This window comes from Asparagus officinalis, chromosome 2, assembly GCF_001876935.1.
Source record: "Asparagus officinalis chromosome 2, Aspof.V1, whole genome shotgun sequence".
Lineage (NCBI taxonomy): Eukaryota > Viridiplantae > Streptophyta > Magnoliopsida > Asparagales > Asparagaceae > Asparagus > Asparagus officinalis.
In genome coordinates this window covers 13,921,284-13,939,289 of record NC_033795.1, presented here as the reverse complement: position 1 = coordinate 13,939,289, position 18,006 = coordinate 13,921,284, and the positions used below count along the sequence as shown (strand labels likewise).

At 35.6% G+C, this 18,006-nt stretch overlaps 2 protein-coding genes across 2 annotated transcripts in view; one reads left to right on the top strand and one right to left on the bottom strand.

Moving 5' to 3' along the window:
- LOC109830331 (exosome complex component RRP45A-like) lies at nt 2,384–10,294 on the top strand. Its single transcript, XM_020397572.1, has 10 exons — nt 2,384–2,616; nt 5,570–5,779; nt 5,932–6,027; nt 6,105–6,219; nt 6,475–6,555; nt 6,674–6,862; nt 8,035–8,276; nt 8,402–8,457; nt 9,258–9,503; nt 9,940–10,294. Exons 1-9 carry the CDS (start codon nt 2,480–2,482, stop codon nt 9,467–9,469), a joined length of 1,338 nt encoding a protein of 445 aa, XP_020253161.1. The 5' UTR covers nt 2,384–2,479; the 3' UTR covers nt 9,470–9,503; nt 9,940–10,294.
- Nucleotides 11,010–18,006, bottom strand: part of LOC109830330 (3-phosphoinositide-dependent protein kinase 1-like) — a 7,185-nt gene continuing 188 nt past the window's right edge. The window contains exons 1-11 of the mRNA XM_020397571.1: nt 17,919–18,006; nt 14,848–15,028; nt 14,679–14,731; nt 14,497–14,598; nt 14,326–14,428; nt 14,165–14,243; nt 13,862–14,027; nt 13,093–13,227; nt 12,842–13,008; nt 11,851–12,070; nt 11,010–11,318 (exon numbers count right to left, since the gene is read on the bottom strand). The exon at nt 17,919–18,006 is cut by the window's right edge and continues 188 nt beyond it. Coding sequence (XP_020253160.1) covers nt 11,235–11,318; nt 11,851–12,070; nt 12,842–13,008; nt 13,093–13,227; nt 13,862–14,027; nt 14,165–14,243; nt 14,326–14,428; nt 14,497–14,598; nt 14,679–14,731; nt 14,848–15,028; nt 17,919–18,006 — 1,378 coding nt within the window. The 3' untranslated portion in view covers nt 11,010–11,234. The remainder of the gene's footprint in view (nt 11,319–11,850; nt 12,071–12,841; nt 13,009–13,092; nt 13,228–13,861; nt 14,028–14,164; nt 14,244–14,325; nt 14,429–14,496; nt 14,599–14,678; nt 14,732–14,847; nt 15,029–17,918) is intronic.

Genomic DNA, 18,006 nt, shown 5'->3' with positions numbered 1-18,006 from the left:
ATGACGGCAAGATCAATTTTGGTTTGTGTATGAGTAACGTACATGATGCGCTCAATGCTCAGAATTTAGAGGAGACCATCATGGTTCATGAGAGGCCACCAAAATATAAAGAGGCGGTATGAGAAAAGATGAATAGGAACGCTTGTGGGGTGATCAGGTCATGTTTGAAATAGGAGCTGAAGTATGATGTAATTGGGGTGACATCTGCAATGAAGATGTGAGAGATTCTCAACAATAAGTACCTTACGAAGAGTGTTGAGAACCGTTTGCACTTGCTGTAAAGATTGTTTATATTTCAGATATCCAGTGACACCTCACTAGCAGTTCATGTGAATAACTACACTAAGTTGTTGCCGGACTTAGCTAATGTGGATGAGAAGATTACGGATGAATACAAGGCTATTATTATTTTGGTTGTGGTTAGTATTTCAGGTTATAATATACATTCTAATATATGGATATACATGCGGATATAAGATGAATATGAGAGAATCACAAAACATTAAAAAATGTATAGTTCGTATGATGCAAAGAGTTCATGTATGCGTTTGTTATACCTGAAAAAGTAAAGACTAGACTCTTGATCGTCAAATTAACCCAAATCAACTAATTCAAATTAAAACAATTGCAACCATACGACCGGCGTATGTTTTGATATTAAGGTTACAGATTTAGATATTCACTATGTAGCCCTACACATAACCATATCTTATTAGATATAGATATTTAATAATCATACATGTATTCGTATATTCTTAGATATAGATAAGCTTTTTGCACCCATGATTACAAATATTCATAACTATTTATTTGACAATCTATGATTTGAAATTAGAAGTTGGGGTCTTTCCGCTATTTATAGTAGTAATGAAGATTATCCAAATCAATGTGTTATATAGAGTAATCTAACCAGTGTAAAAGCTATTATCAGATGAATGCGGAGCACAACGTTATCGAGCATTTGCGGTGATTTGTTTAAAAAAAAAAATCCTTGTAGAAATGACAAAGATCTCCCTCTTTAGTTTCAAAGGTTGCCTTTACTTCCCCATTCGCTATTTTCAGTGACATAATCATCAGATTTTTTTATGCAACTCGTAAGTTTCAATAAAAAAATTAGATACTTGTTTTTTCTAAAAAGTTTACCACGTACGGCTACTAGAATTTTTTAATAATATAAATCAACTTTTAAAAATTGAAATAACGGGATCAAACTGTCACTTTTAAGAACTTAGGATGCATTATGCAAAACGTAGAGGAATTTTCTGTAATTTGGCAATCCTAGTTTCTACCCTTCCAGTTTGGAGGAAAATTGAAAAAGGAACAGAGCGGCTATTACTAATTTGTTGGGTTTTTTAAATATTAGTCCCCTACATCTTTCGTATTTTGCAATTAGTCCCTCAAATAATTAAAATAGTATTAGGTCCCTAATATCTTAATTATTTTGAAATTAGTCCTTCAAATCATTGAGATTGATGTTGATCTCCTGGCTAAATTGCACTTAAATGTCCTAGAGTTTCACCAACTTCGTACTTAAGTGATCCCTATTTAAAAACCGAGTAAATGAATACCCATTAAATATTTAAATGTTGCAAATCAATGCCCAAAAGTTTAAATAACCAGATGACATTAACTTTTCTTTATGTATCTAAGAATATCACATGACGCAGATACTAAAGTGAAAATTTTAAAAAATTTAGGATATTAAATTGAGGTTATTTACAAACTGAGGGTATTTATATACAACATTGAGTAAATAAGACGGCACAAAAGAGCAACAATTTGAAACTTTGGTCATTTATATGCAACATCTAAATACTATGAGGTACTTATTTGTTTAATTTAAAAATAGGGGTCACTAAAGTGCAAGATTGGTGAAAATATAGTGCATTTAAATGCAATTTAGTCTAATTCCCCAAGTCTCAAGTTATTTTAAAAATATTTCTTCCAATTAAGAGCATAGGTAGTAATTTTTGCTCCTGCTACCTGGGTTATGTATGAGTCATACGCTCCAAGGGAAGCGTCTTTTGTAATCTCTTCTATCTAAACAATGAAGATTTGAGATTTAGGAAATAATAATAATAAATAAATAAAGGGATTAGTTTGGAATGACTTTTGAGAATTTAGGAACCAGCTAACAATATCAATGACTTGAGGGACTAAATTCCCCTTAATTTCTACTTTCAAGCATGATATGAAGGATTAATTTCATAATAACCCAAGAAAAAAAAAACCCTAATTTTCTTGATTTGGGGACCTAATAGTAATTTTCTTGATTTGTGGAACTAGTTTCAAAATATAAAAGATGTGAAGGACTAATACGAAAAAACCCCTAATTTGTTAAATTGGGTCCCAATTGTACGGTCAAAAGAAAAGTCATCCTCTCACCTCCGCTGTCTTCATTTCCAAAATTTCCCCCCGAAAATCAAAACCCTAAACCCTAATTCCACCCTGAAACGCTTGTTCCTCAGAGCCGAGAGAAATGGATCAGAGATTAGCGAACGCCTGGCGAATGACCGTCAACGAGAAGAAGTTCATCGAGACCGCACTCCTCTCGGATCTCAGAGTCGACGGCCGCCGCCCCTTTGATTACCGTCGCATTACCATCAAATTTGGGAGGTTTACATTAAAATCATACCTCTTTAGGGTTTCTCTCTTGTATTTATGCGGATTTATTGTTTTTTTATTAGATTATTTCTTGAAATTTATTGTTTTGCGCTAAACCATAAGGCCTAAGAAGGGTTAATTACATTAGTAATCTTAACTTCGATTGTTAGGTGAAAGCTGTCCAGCCTTTTGATTACCCCTCCCCAAAATTGTAAATAGAGATAAGTTTTTATGAACTGAAAACGTTTTCCTCGAGGGACTGTAATTAGAGATAAATTTCTACAGTCATTTACCGAGTCAAGCTTGATTCATCTTTCTCAATGAAGTCTGTCCAGATTCTCAGCCTTAGAAACTGCTCCCCATTTAGCAAAGCAGACCATATACCTGACATATTCTTTCCTTTCTAAGATAATATCTTCTCTTCTTGTGCACCGCTTTTTCCGTAGCCCAAGAGGCTAAAGTATATATATTTATCAAATGCAGTGGACTAGCCCATGTCCTCGAGGGACAGTAATTAGAGATAAATTTCTACAGTCATTTACCGAGTCAAGCTTGATTCATCTTTCTCAATGAAATAACAGATAGTCTGTCCAGATTCTCAGCCTTAGAAACTGCTCCCCATTTAGCAAAGCAGACCATATACCTGGCATATTCTTTCCTTTCTAAGATAATATCTTCTCTTCTTGTGCACCGCTTTTTCCGTAGCCCAAGAGGCTAAAGTATATATATTTATCAAATGCAGTGGACTAGCCCATGTCCTCGAGGGACTGTAATTAGCACTGTTTTAAATATCGGCCGATAATCGATATTATCGGCCGAGTTATCGGATTTGGGACCTCTCCGCTAGGATAAACTGGATTTTTAATCGGTTATCGTTTTTCTAGGTTTATCGGCGATTTATCGGCGTTATCGGCACTTATCGGCCGATAAGTAAGACTTTTTTATCGGGATTATCGGGATTATCGGCCAATTTGGACTAACATTATATTTTTTCAAGGCTATGATGCAAGTTTCGCTTTCTACAGTTAGTTAATGATTCTAAACATGATGATTTACATTTTGGTATGTTTATATTTCATTAAGCATGATTAGATTACATTTTTTAATTGTTATATTATATATACACATCATTTAGTATATCACTCCGATAAATACTACTTATCCCCGATATATCCCCGATTTCCGCTATCCGATAAGGATTTTGGCCGTCCGATAAATCCCCGATAACCGATATTTAAAACCTTGGTAATTAGAGATAAATTTCTACAGTCATTTACCGAGTCAAGCTTGATTCATCTTTCTCAATGAAATAACAGATAGACTGTCCAGATTCTCAGCCTTAGAAACTGCTCCCCATTTAGCAAAGCAGACCATATACCTGACATATTCTTTCCTTTCCAAGATAATATCTTCTCTTCTTGTGCACCGCTTTTTCCATAGCCCAAGAGGCTAAAGTCTATATTTATCAAATGCAATGGACTAGCCCATGGTTGCGTGGAACCTGGTTCGTTCCGGTTCATGGGACGGGTACGGGAATGTGGTACGCCACTCGTTAGGAATTGGGTATGAGGGTGGTATGTCAGGTAACATAGTAAGCTTTAGGTTCGGTTCTTAAATGCTAGTTAATATCAGTGATGGTAAAAGAACCATAAGAATCATGTTGCAATTGAGATATGCATACTTTTTTGCTTAATTGCTCACCTTTTTTTGTTTATTCTTTTAAGAAGCGTTTTTTATTCAAAATTTTAATTGGTTTGAATTCTAAATCGGGTCGTTGGAGTTGGTGAGTCGGGATTGAACCTGGGTCATGGTTCTCTATAGCTTACCGCATTCCTGACTTCTATGGACTAGCCGATAGTGCCGAATTGACAAGAAACCAAATTTCTCTGTAGATAAAGCAACCTCCTCTCAGCCCATCTTCTGTCCGACTAGTCCAGGGCATGTTGCCACTTGTCGAAGGACCCTTCCACTACACCAGAGCTCTTAAGTTCCGTGAGGGTTGACATTATAATTTTGTATCTAACATGCCCCAGTAGGTCAAGTTCTCTTTCATGGGCTGAAATCTAGACCTACAGAGCGGTATTATTTTTTAAAATCTGTTTTTAGAAATCAGTTTCCTGTAGATTTGAACCGGAGTTTCTCTGGTAGCATATGAAAGGCCTTTCCACTAAACCAAAAATCCGAAGTTGTGGTGAAGGTTGAGGGTTAATCTAACACCATCTTTTTTAATGTAACTGAGCATGACTCAAGAGTGCCTAGGTAAGAAATAGGGAACTGACCTTAATAAATGGACATAGAGGCCATATGCCTTGGTTGATCCCCTATTATTCTAAAAGTCATGGAGCTTTAGAATAATTTATTAAAAAAAAAACTCATAACCATATAACAACAATGTTAATATCTGAAGTGAAATCAATATATCACCAGGATATTGGCGACAAAAAATCTTAATATCCACATTTGAAGGGTCTAAACCTCTTAAGGTAATTAGAATGACTTTTGAATAATTTCAGTGAAGCATCATGCTGCGAAAACAAATATAAGAGGAGAAAGAGGATCATCTGGTCTAAAACCGGTTTCAGACAAGATAAGTCTCCAAAGTAATGGCAAAATTTGTGTTCTTTAAGACGATATTCCATTCACTATATTGTTTTTCTAGCTAAATCTCTAACCTGAATAGTGTGAAAAACTAAATTATAAACATGCCATATGGCTTATCAAAATTAAGTCAACATCATATCACCATCTCTTTTCTCCTTTAAGTACCATAAATAATCTTTTGAGCAACAACCATCCTGTCAAGAATAAACTCTTGACAAAGGTTTGTTGAGCGATATCCAACTAGAGCAATTACAATTATGGTTTTCTAAATATATGCATATAGCTAAATGTTCATTAGTGATTTTTTATTATATTCAACCGTAATATTCATTCTCTCAGTAGTTTATATCTGTTTTGCCTGCAGCAAGGATGGTTCATCAGAGGTGCAACTTGGCGAGACTCATGTCATGGGCTATGTGACTTCACAATTGGTCCAACCATATCGTGACAGACCAAATGAAGGGACGCTTTCAATTTTTACTGAGTTTTCTCCAATGGCTGATCCTACTTTTGAGGCAGGCCGCCCAGGAGAATCTGCAATTGAATTAGGACGTGTAATAGATCGTGGTCTGCGGTGGGTGTTTTTTTACGTTTTATCATGTTTGGCTGTGCAATGCAATTTTTTTCCCTCTGTATGTAGCTGTGGAAGCATACAGATTTAACCCTCATCCAGTTTGGAGCCAGTTGAACTCTGTTCTCTTCTTAAGAATGAAAATTGCGTTGCAGGGAGAGTAGGGCAGTGGATATGGAATCCTTATGTGTCATTGCAGGGAAATCTGTCTGGGCCGTTCGCGTAGACATCCACATTCTTGATAATGGAGGGTATGAAATAATTTGTAGGTGATTTATGTACTGAAATTGGTATAAAAATATGCTGACTTTTGATTCTTATAACTCAGGAATCTCATTGATGCTGCTAACATTGCTGCTTTAGCTGCTCTGTTAACATTTCGAAGGCCTGAATGTACATTAGGTGGAGAAAATAGCCAGGATGTTATTGTGCATGATCCTGAGGTATGTCAAAGTTTCCCCGGCGAAGCTACACAATAATGTAATTTGACATGATCAATGGCATATGCCAATGGCATGCTTCATATCAATTGAGACATCAAAAGAGATCAAGACATTTTCTACTAATCTATATTCTGTTGGCTCTGATGGCATTTCATCCATTCATGTTATTTTGTTAGTATATTCTTTTTGAAACATGTTATTTTAACAGATCTTTTGACACTTAACTTTTCCCTATTCTTCTCGTCTGCTGTGCAGGTCAGGGAACCACTTCCCTTGACCATCCATCACCTTCCTGTGGCAGTAACCTTTGCTTTCTTTGGTGAAGGGAACATCATGGTATGATTAAAATCCTAAAGTTACTAATGCTTCCGTCTATGTTTATTCATATTCACCATAGAATTTATCATAACCCTCTCACTTGTTCCTGCATCTGAAATGTTTTAGTGTTTTATAGGTGATTGATCCAACCCACAAGGAAGAGGCTGTAATGGGGGGCAGAATGACTGCTACATTGAACTCAAATGGTGACATTTGTGCTGTACAGAAAGGTGGGGGTGAAGGCGTGATTTCAAGTGTTGTTATGCAGTGCTTGCGGATTGCTTCCATAAAAGCTGCTGATATCACAAGCAAAATTAAGAATGCGGTGAGTATAATAACGTTTGTCTTCCCAACTTACATAAGCTTGTTAGTGCTAGGATTTCAAACATTTGCGTTAGTTTCACTATTATTTCCATTTTAATTATGAAATTCTTTTTTGTCTATGAATGTTTACTTCTTTCTATGAACAGCTTTTTATTGATCAAATTGTTGAATGTATACCTAAGACATTTTCCCATTTCTTCTGGAGCTTAGCCGCATATCTGTCAAAGTCGTTGGGCTCATTCCCAGATCTTATTATGCTTCAAAAGCTGTACATTTGGGACCCTTACTTTTGAGGTTTTTAATTGGATTCCATCTGAATTTACCTGAAGTATTGTGTTTCAGCAGATCCTCAGTTTTTGTTTAGAGCATGGTCATGATGCAGTAAATAGTTTTCCACAAAATAGAAACTCAGCAGAGAAGTTGTCGAGGGCACTGCTGCAGCATACTTAAGGATGTTGTTTTTCGATTGTTTCATATTTATATATTAAATATCATGCTTAAGTAAAATTTTATCTTCTTCTACAATCATTACTAGAACATTTTTAGTAACTGGCTGTGAAACTTGTAGATATATTGTTTTGTGAATTTATTTCTTGAACTGTGACAAACAAACGTCACACATCTTAAAAGTCTCATTTGGACTTTGGTAGATGCTATGCTTTTTAAACTCGGTAAAAAATGGTTTCCAGCTACCATTCACATGAACCAGAAGCATCCTTATTAGTAAATTAGCATATTGGACACTACACAAATGGCCACATTTTGTGGTTGTTTTTATATATGAATGGAAACGACTGTGTACTTGAATCTAGCTTTCTTCTTGGAGATTCTGCTTCTAGATCACTATCTTGTATTATTCTTATGATTTTAATGAACTGAAAATTTGTAATAGTCATTTACTTTGAATGTATAGGGCTGTGGAAGCATATTCAGAGGGTTGGAAGGGATCATGATTAGAACCTTGTTCACTTTTTACTTAATAGTAAAAGTTTCCAGTTTTATGTAATCTTTTTCTTCCAGAAACTTCCTGCTTATATAAGCAAAGATTCTTCGGTGCTTGCTTGATAAGGGAAACAAATTCCAACCAACCATTACACCTAATAGAATTTCATGTATTGGTTGAAATCACTGTATCATCTTTCTTTTCTGAAGTATCCTATCACATTTGTTTAGGTAGATGCATACGACACTGAAAGGGCACTTCGAAAAGTGAAGCGCCATCCATCATCAGTTGCGCAAAAAGTTAGTGTACCAGATGTTATCATGAAGGAGAGCCAACTTGACGAATTTATTAGACAAAAAGCTCAAATGGTGACAGAAGAGCCGGGTGTCGAAAGCATGGGAACTGAATCTTTATCTTGTAAAAGAGATGCCAATAGTATAGGCAGAGCATTTACTGGCGGTCCTTCAAATTGGTAACTTGATAGCTTGCCTCTGTTAGTGGTCCAGTTTGTCCTTTTAATGTTTAATTCCATCCGCGCCAAATTGTCTGTGACCTTTTCCTGGCCCAACCTTATCATATTTCTTTCATTGTTTGCAGGGATCCATATTCAAAGAGCATATCTATGACTTCTGTCAGAGCTCAAACTTCAACAGGTAATCAGTCCCTTCATTTTTTCTGGGCCCTCATTGAACCTATTCATCTTCTGGTACTGGTTAAAATTTCCTGTTCCTTTTCGACTGATAATATCAATGGTGTGAAAGTTTCCTGACTTGTTCTAATTGTTATTGACTCTAAATATTAACCCATTTCATCTGTTAAAAATTGCATTAGTTTCCCACAGCCTTATTTTATTTTTATATTTTAAATGACGTCTGTAGCTTTAAGATATTGTTTTACAATACCATTCTCTCTTTGTTTTTTCATCTGAAAGGATCTGTATTAAAGGAACACGAGAACTGTAATCGTTCATGTCTGCTTGAGACATACTAATAGGCTATGGATGTAGAAGTTTAAATTTTGATTTTAAGTTGGTGGTGGACCAAGCTATGGACTTGACAGTGCAGCATGCAATCAAGTCTTTTCCTTTCACTTCTTCGTTTACTTTGAGTTATCTGATTTCACTTGACAAAGGATTAAAATGAAATAGTTTCTATGTAATATGTTGACGAATCAACATGGGGGTGCTTGATTCATTTGGAGTTTTGGCATTCTCGCTTAAATATATGAGTTTCTATGCAATATATTGACGAATCAACATGGGGGTGCTTGATTCATTTAAAGTTTTGCTTGATTCATTTGGAGTTTTGGCATTCTTGCTTAAATATAAGAGTATCTGGGTCAATATCAATGCCTGTTAAGATAGATGCTGAAGTTGTCACCTAGCTTCGCAGAAGTCTAACCCCAGTGTTAAAGTTGTACTTCACTTTATTAAAGTTTGTGGTTGGTCATACAGGTCCTATGGCAATAAAGAGAGAACATGAAGCCATGGACATTCAGAAGCCAATAGAATCCAATCCTGACGGAAGAACAATTCCAGATGCTTCTGGTTCCAGTATAGTTGATGGATCTGGTGTTGGCCAGCAATCTAACACCCCAAAGAGTCTAAAAGATGCCGTGAAGGTGAAAAGCAAAAAGAAAACCAAAGAATCTTCTACTGCAATGTGAATTATGTACTGACAGCCTTACATATGCATGCCAGGTACTTTCTTTTACCTTCTAATTATGTCAATGCTCTTTGCAATTAAGCCTATGAGCCATGTGTCAGTGGCCAGTGGACATTATTATGGGCAATTACCAGAATTAGCCTCCAAAATAGAAATATCCATTCTCGCTGTATATTATGATTTGCAACTGCATGGTCTGTTTCTTTCTCTCCTCTCATGTTGATCTTGATGGATAAAAGATCTTTCCATGTTATACTATTTGATTCTCAAAGATGAATTGGTTTGATAGATCAGAAATTGTTATTCATAATATTGATCTGATTTGGCATCATTAGATTTGACATTCCTTAGTCTTTTTTTTTTGACCTGCATATAACAAATGTATCATTAAAGTTCTTTCTTATACTAGCTGTATATAGAAGCTCTTATTTTAGGATGTGCCTCATTTAGTCCTGGTTTTTCAATGCGCAGGAATTGTCGTGGATACAAATCCTTGACAAGCATTTGCAGATCACAGCCAGAGGGGAATAATCCGCAGGTCTTGCAGTTTCAATTTTGTGGCTAGGGGTTCAATTCCTGTAAGTCTTTTCATGCTTTGATGGCTTCAGATTAGTGGATAAGTGGATTAAAATGGTGGATGATTCTCTTACACGAGGATTTTGGTTATTATTAAATGTTCCATACTAGCTAGAGAGTCCGGTTCCATCAAATTTTGTAAAAATTGTTTTACTCGTTCTATTATGAAAGCAGTTCTTTTGGTTGTTAACCAATTGTTTCCTACCTCTAAATTATTAATTTCTTTAATTCTCAATGAGTGTGAAATATAGCAGGGGTGTTACTATTGTTCATTTTCCTACGCCAATGTTTCAACATATTGGATACATTTTTTTCCTTCAAGATTTAATGTTGCTGGATGTGAAATACTGTCTTGAGGTATGTAGTTCCTAACTTCTACATCAGGTTTCATTGAAGAAAATAAATAATCCCCAATTGAAATGTATATAGTTTTTGTTTATTCATCTAACCATTTTGTTTTTCTTGGGTTTCCTTATATGTTGTACTGCATCTGTCAACCTTAATGTTGTGCAAATATTTGTCTTGCTTTATGCTCCTATCAGACTTCAATTTCAAACTTATGGCATCCAATAGAACAGTATTTATATGTAGGACATAATTCGGGTTTAAGCAATAAATTCCAGTGTTTTTCACTACTCAAAAAGAGTTTTAGGATGCAAAACTGGCAGTGCAGTGTTTTCTTCTCTGAACATTTGATTCCTTTTGTACGGATTGATTACACAGACTGGGGATTATCTATGCCAAATGCAGCGATAGAAATGCCGCCATGAGCGCAGTGAGTTTAGTTGATCTTCATGTACAAATTATCAGGAGCGCTAAACGATTTATTTTATACACACAATTTAGCAAACAAGCCTGAACTTTCCCAGAAAGCTTTCTGGTAGCATGGGCATAGGAATATCCCAATTCATTTGCACATCAGCGTATATCTGTTCATCAAATTGTGTAATAAGAACAGTTGGGTATATAACGATCTCTAATGCCTCTACTTCTTAATGATCACTCGTGGATATGACAGTTCATACATAGATTCAATCTCCTCATAAATCCAGGAAGCTATCATCGTTGTGCCGTGAGAAGATATACAATACATTGGACAAAAACGTCGGTGAACAATGAATATGCTTAGTTTTTAAGTCTCCTTGAGCAAATTGTTCCCTGAGTAAATTGCTACAACCGGGAAGTCCATTTTAGTTCTTCGCAAGACCCTCAACAGCTTTCTTCCACTGCCATGCTCTCTCTTTTGCATCCTCGAATGACCTGACCTTTGTCAACTAAGAAATAAGAACCGATAAAGCTCAGTGAATGGACAGACACAGATAGCAAAAGTTCAATTAAAGAAAAGGGTTTTTCTCATTTTAGATCCTAATTCCATCATATTTTTATATTAGGTTTCCAGATCTTCATGCTTTTAACTTACCAGCTCCAAATCTGTTAATGAAATTAAATTCCACCTAGGTCTGTTATTATGGTGTGGTTAATTCTTACCAACTGCTGGTAATTACCTTTATACCCTTGGTTAAGGTTTACTACATCAATATAACTCCTATAATCTACCACTCTTTCTCTCACATATTGCAGATTCTTTTGCCATTTTCTCTCATTTCCCTAGTTCACTCCTCTCTTCTCACACTAGTTCAGTCACAGGAGTTTTAACTATTGTAGTATCCTAATCAAGCTCTCAAGTTAAATTACCACCCATGGTTTAAGAATTAATCACAGGGTAGTGATAAATTCGGACAAAAATTCCATTTGGGCGTAATTTCACTTAAGGATACAAGAATGTAGGGGAAGCTAGAAAAATACCATGTAGATCTTAAACTGTGTAGAATTTGCAACTTGAACGTTCAGATCATTAGGGTTGCCGGTCCATAGCACTTTGCGTTTCCACAACTTGTTAGGGTCAACTGTTATCAACTTGGGTTTGTCAGTTAGAATGAGCTGCACCTTCTTGCTTGTTAGAGTATTTATTTTCTTCACTGCAGATGTCATTACTATTGACTCCCCAATTTCCAGAAAATCTTGCCTGCAATCAAATTTAAGCAGCATTGCAACTACTAAGATATCACAGTGAAACAAACTTGACTTCAAGATCAGCAGAAGAGTATGAACTTTGGACTACTATAAACTTTTTTATTAGAGAAAACTATCATGAACTTTCAGAACTGCACAGAAATACTGTGAATTAACCATTGGAAATTGTTGTTAGGACTACTATAAACTTTTTTATTAGAGAAAACGGTCATGAACTTTCAGAACTGCACAGAAATACTGTGAATTAACTATTGGAAATTGTTGTTAGGACTATAAACTATTTTATTAGAGAAAACTATCATGAACTTTCAGAACTGCACAGAATTACTGTGAATTAACTATTGGAAATTGTTGCTAACTGCATTAATGACTAGGATAAAATGCCCAGACAGTCCTTGAAATAGGTGAAGGAGAGAGGGTAATATTTAAGACATGTAGAAAGTACGCAAGGGCAAAATTGTAAAACATTTCATGTTCAAGAACATGATTACGTACTATAACAACTGCGATACATAGCAATTTAGTGAAAAAAGTTAGTGATAGTTTTCTATAGTGTTAGTTTTGTCCAAACCCCCAAAAGTGCATGGTAATTTTGTGAAATTTACCCTTAAAAGGAATTGCTCCAATCATAATCAAAATAAATATTTCGCGCAATTCATTGGTGATATGTTTAAAATGCTAGAATGCTCACATAATCAGCAGAAATAGTGAAAACAGGAGAGTTCACATAAAAATGTGAGTTCATGATGTACAGAAAACACACCATCTAGAGTCAAAGGAATCAATTGAACCAAGTTTAGCCAAAGTAGGATGAGCATCAGATGAGGATGGTGACAATGATGCAGCAGCATCTGCCGCATCATGTTCATCACAAACTGCATTTTGATGGTTCTGTGTATCATCATGAGAGCCACCATCATTATGATGAGCCTGAAAGAGAACTGGTCAACCTGGTTTCCAAATGGAACAAAAAAAATCTTTGTATGTTAAAAGTTGAGACAAAAAATTAAATACATCTGATTCTTGAGAAAACTTCGGTGGTGGCGACTTCCACAGGTTTTGCCAGTCAATTCCCTTGAAAAAAGGATGAAATTTCAAGGCAGCATAACCATCCAGTCCAGCACCAAGCCTTTTACTCGGGTCTTTATCCTGGGAAGACAAAAGAACTGAGTTAGCAAAGTAGGGGAAGGTTTTATAATACTATATCTTCCAATATATTAAGAAATTAAAGCCAATAAAGGAAATATTTGTTAGTTTGAGGAGATGACATGCACGTTTGTACAGCAAAGATAGTACATCTGGCTGCTTTGGATCACACATCATCTTGGATTGCGCATACAGCCAAGATGAGTGATGTTTTTTTGTAGCTTGTTGGCCTGAATTTTTTGTTGGTATCACTATCTTTTTATGGATATTGATATTTGTTCAGGTTGGGATTCTTAACCATAGCCATAAGCTCCTATAGTAGTAATTGGTTTTCCATTTCTGCAACTTTCATAAGTTGCAGAGACATTCTGTTTCTGTAGCGGAAGATATTTCATTAAACCCTTTGTAACGATACACTTGGGGTTATATCCACAGCTGTTCTGAAAAAAAAGGCAAAGCATCACTGTAAATCGACGAAAATTTATGCCAAAGGTTAATAGCAATAGTAAAAGGAGTGTATGCAAGAAGGTATTGTTTAGAGAATTTCATATCTTATGTGTTTGTGTGGTAGAATATGTATGTAGTTGTGTATGCACAGACTATATATGTATATATCAACGACACCCCTATTACTCACCAGTAGTTTATCAATAAGGTCACTTGCTTCATCTGAAAAATACTTGGGAAAAGTTAGGTCTCTGATTATTATTCTCTGAAATGTAAGCCAGTCGCTAGCATCCTTAAAGGGAGGAGATCCAGAAAGCATCTGGTACAAGGTGCATCCAAGCGCCCATAGATCATTCCTGAGCACCACAAAAGAGAAGAAGCTTAAATTGGACATGATATTTAAAGAAATACAGAACTAAGTTTTAATTGCAAACAAACCAGCAGAAGTCAGATTTTCTACAAAACGAAAAGAGAAAGCCTCCAGTTTGCTTACCCATAAGTTGCTTGCGAAGAATTAAGGGATTCAGGAGGGACATATGCCGCTGTTCCAACAAACGTACCCTCCTTATCATCTGCATCAGCCATTGAACAAAAACATGTTAACTATCAATTGATATATCTTCACAACGGGAGAGATGACGATAATAACCTTACTTGTATCAGGAGGAACCGTGATCCTAGTGCTCATTGTTGGTTTTACACTACCAAAATCAGCAATTTTGATATGTCCATCTTCAGTGAGAAGCAAGTTCTCTGGCTGACATTAGCAATATAATTAGTCCAAACGATACTAAATTACGAGAGAGTGCATATTTTTGGGTTTACCTTTATGTCCCGATGAATTAATCCTTGACTATGTATATATTCCAATGTATCAACTATCTCTGCTGCATAAAAGCGGGCCTCATTCTCAGGCAGTCGACCTTTCTGAAGTCAGATGAATTAGTTAGCGAAGACATCATTTAACACAGTGTAAGAACTATGAGTTCCCTTGTTTTAGAATTTACCCTGGTTATTAAATCAAATATCTCACCACCATCACAGGATTCAAGCGCCATGTCTGCATAGTAATAACGAAAAGACTTATTGTAGCTGTGGCATGATCACAGAAAAACCTATGAAGATAATAATAGTTAAAACTGACAAAGATCAAACACAAAAAGGAAAGCAGCTCACAGAGGAAAAAATTGTCTTGGAATGTGAAATATAATCGTACAACACCAGGATGATCCAATTGATCAAGAACAATGCGTTCCAATTTCACATGAGATGCTTTATTTTCTTTCGTAATGAACTGCTTGTCCATGATCTTTAAAGCATAGACAATTCCTGTGTCCTTCTTCTTTGCTCTCATTACCTGGTGAAGAGTCAGTATCACTCGGATGAGGAAGAAAACAAATAATGGAGAAAGCAGTCTTCTAAATTTAGATCCTATTGTTTTCTTTCAATCCTTGAGTCAACAATTGACACTCAAGTCTTATAGAGGAATGACCATTCCACATAGAAAAGCTGTATCATCTTATCCTAAGAATTTCTCTTTGGGAAGATGAATTGCTTGCATAAGTTTAAACTCAATGAAATTATGTACAGCAGTGTAGTCCTTGATATCCAGCTATATCCTGAAATTCTCATTCGTGATGGGTGGTTAGAGCATCTCCAACCATAAAACCCAAAATGGTGTAGTTTTTACATCAAGTTGGTGTAGTTTTTACACCTTGGTAACAAAAAGAAACACCTCCTTGTATGTGTGTGTATATCCTAACTTGTATTTGGTAGCAAAAAAGAAACACTGCATTGTTTTTCAAACTTATATTTATATACTCTCTTATTTTTTCTGTGGCACTTAAATACCCACAAATTTTTTTAACTTGCACATAAATACCTAAAAACTTTAGGGTATATAAGTTCTAGCAGAAACAAGTGAGCGTATATAAATGCAAGTTTAAAAAAACTTTATAGAGTATTATCTCGCCACCAAATATAAGCAGGGGTATATAAATGAAAAGTAGGTCAAACAATAGGGTATATAAGAGCATCTCCAACCATAAAACCCAAAATGGTGTAGGTTTTACATCAAGTTGGTGTAGTTTTTACACCAAATCACTATTCCATCTCCAACCCATTACACCAAATTTTACACCAAAAAGAATATTCCTTTTATTATTCTTATCTTTTAACATTTTATCTATTTAAAATATTTAACAAATTATGTAATTATATAATACATTACATATAATTAATTATAATAATACATTATATAATTAATTTTTATCTAAATGGTGTAATTTTTCTTATTTCTTTTTTAATTTTATTTTAATAATTATTTTATACTCTAATTTCATTATAATAATTAATATAAGATAATACATATTATTAATACAAATATAAAAAACAAAAGCAAAAAGAATAAAGTTTAGAAAAAAAAAGCAAAAAGAAAAGAAAATATGAATAAAAGAATAAAGTTTAAAAGAAAAAAAAATAAAATAATAACACTGCGCCATTGCTACAGTGTTGCGCCATTTCTGGCGCAACACTGTAGCACCCCGCTAATTTAGCGGGAAAAGCAAAAAGAAAAGAAAATATGAATAAAAGAATAAAGTTTAAAAGAAAAAAAGCAAAAAAAAAAAATCACACTGTGCCATTGCTACAGTGTTACGCCATTTCTGGCGCAACACTGTAGCACCCCGCTAATTTAGCGGGGTGTTTGGCGTTCCATTGGAGCGCCAAAACACTCCAAAATAGAGTTTTGGCGCTCCATTGGAGTTGCTCTTAAGCCATGATCACAAGCAACCTCGAGAATGTAGATATGGCCTTTAATAGCACTTGTTGGATCATCACAATGTTGTTGTTTTGCCGCTGCATGTGGGCTTATTTGTGGAGTTAGTCTTTAGACTTATTTTATTTCGTTATGAGGGCTCAAGCTAAGTAACATTCACTTGTTCTTACTCCTATCTTCAAGAGATGTCGTGGATTCCTTTTTCAGAAGGCAAGGACTTAGCCCGATCTGGTATATATAAAAGATATGCTACTATAAGAAGGATGATTACAAATAATGGTGCCAATAGAATTTTTTAAATCACGAAAAAGTAGAAAGTCTTTCAGTTACAAGCATGGAGATAGTGAGGATGAATGTGGCGAGCCAGAAAATCTAGCAAGTTGAGCTAAATTATGAACAATATTCACTTCTTGTTAAAGACTCGGTCTATTTCTCTCTTCCATGAGCAACCACACAGAGTCATAATAATTGCATAGAAAGAAAATTTTGATTTAAACCCATTCCCACTTTTTATTTAAAAAACCGACCGACTCCCTTTTTATTTACAGGGGGGATCGACCCACTTCTCGGTCACGTCAACATCGTGGCCGCGAAGTGGGGTGATTTTTTTTAATCTCGTTGCTAAATAGTTGGGGTTGCCAACTCCGACTATTTAGCAACGAGTTAAAAAAAATTGCGCCCCAATTCGTGGCCACGAAGTGGAGCGATTTTTTTTAACTCGTTGCTAAATAGTCGGGGTTGTCAACTCTGACTATTTTGCTAATATACAAACTAAATTAGTCGGGGTTGCCAATCCCGACTAGTTTAGCCTATATATTAGCCGGGGTGTGCAAAATAGTCGGGGTTGGCAATCCGGACTATTTCGCAACGGGATTAAAAAAAATCGTCCCACTTCGCGGCCACGATGCTGACGTGGCCGAGAAGAGGGTCGATCCCTGTAAATAAAAAGGGGGTCATTCAGTTTTTAAAATAAAAAGTGGGAATGGGTTTAAATCAAAAATTTATTCTAATTGCATATTCCCATTCTCAATGTTGATTAGATCCGACTTTGAGTTTCCAAACCCTTTTGCACTCTCTCTCTCTCATGGACACATTGTGTTTGCAAAAGATTCATAAACTCCCAAAGAAGTTGAAGAAGAAGCGGTCGGATCCATAGATCATTTTTTAATGGAACTGCGATGAGTTTTACTCGTTCAATTCATAGCTGCATTTTTCAAGGAAAAGACCATAGGAAAACTTCAACTCGAATCACAACCTTCTCATGCAAATATTTCCCACTTTCATTTTAGGCTTTATACACAATATTGATATGGGCGAAGTTTCAAAGTTATTAGGCTTCTTTTCTCGTGCTTTATGATTTTTTGGGTATCATCGAAAGAGCCACATTGTTGCTATTATCATGTTCATCTATTACGAAAGTAAATTCGAAAAAATATCACCCAAAATGATGTAAAAATAATCAAAATTGAACCTTGGAATAGGATCCGACGCCATAAGGTTCTCCCATTATGAAATCATCGGCCGTGAAGTTCTCCTGCGGCGCTCGGAACGAGATGCTG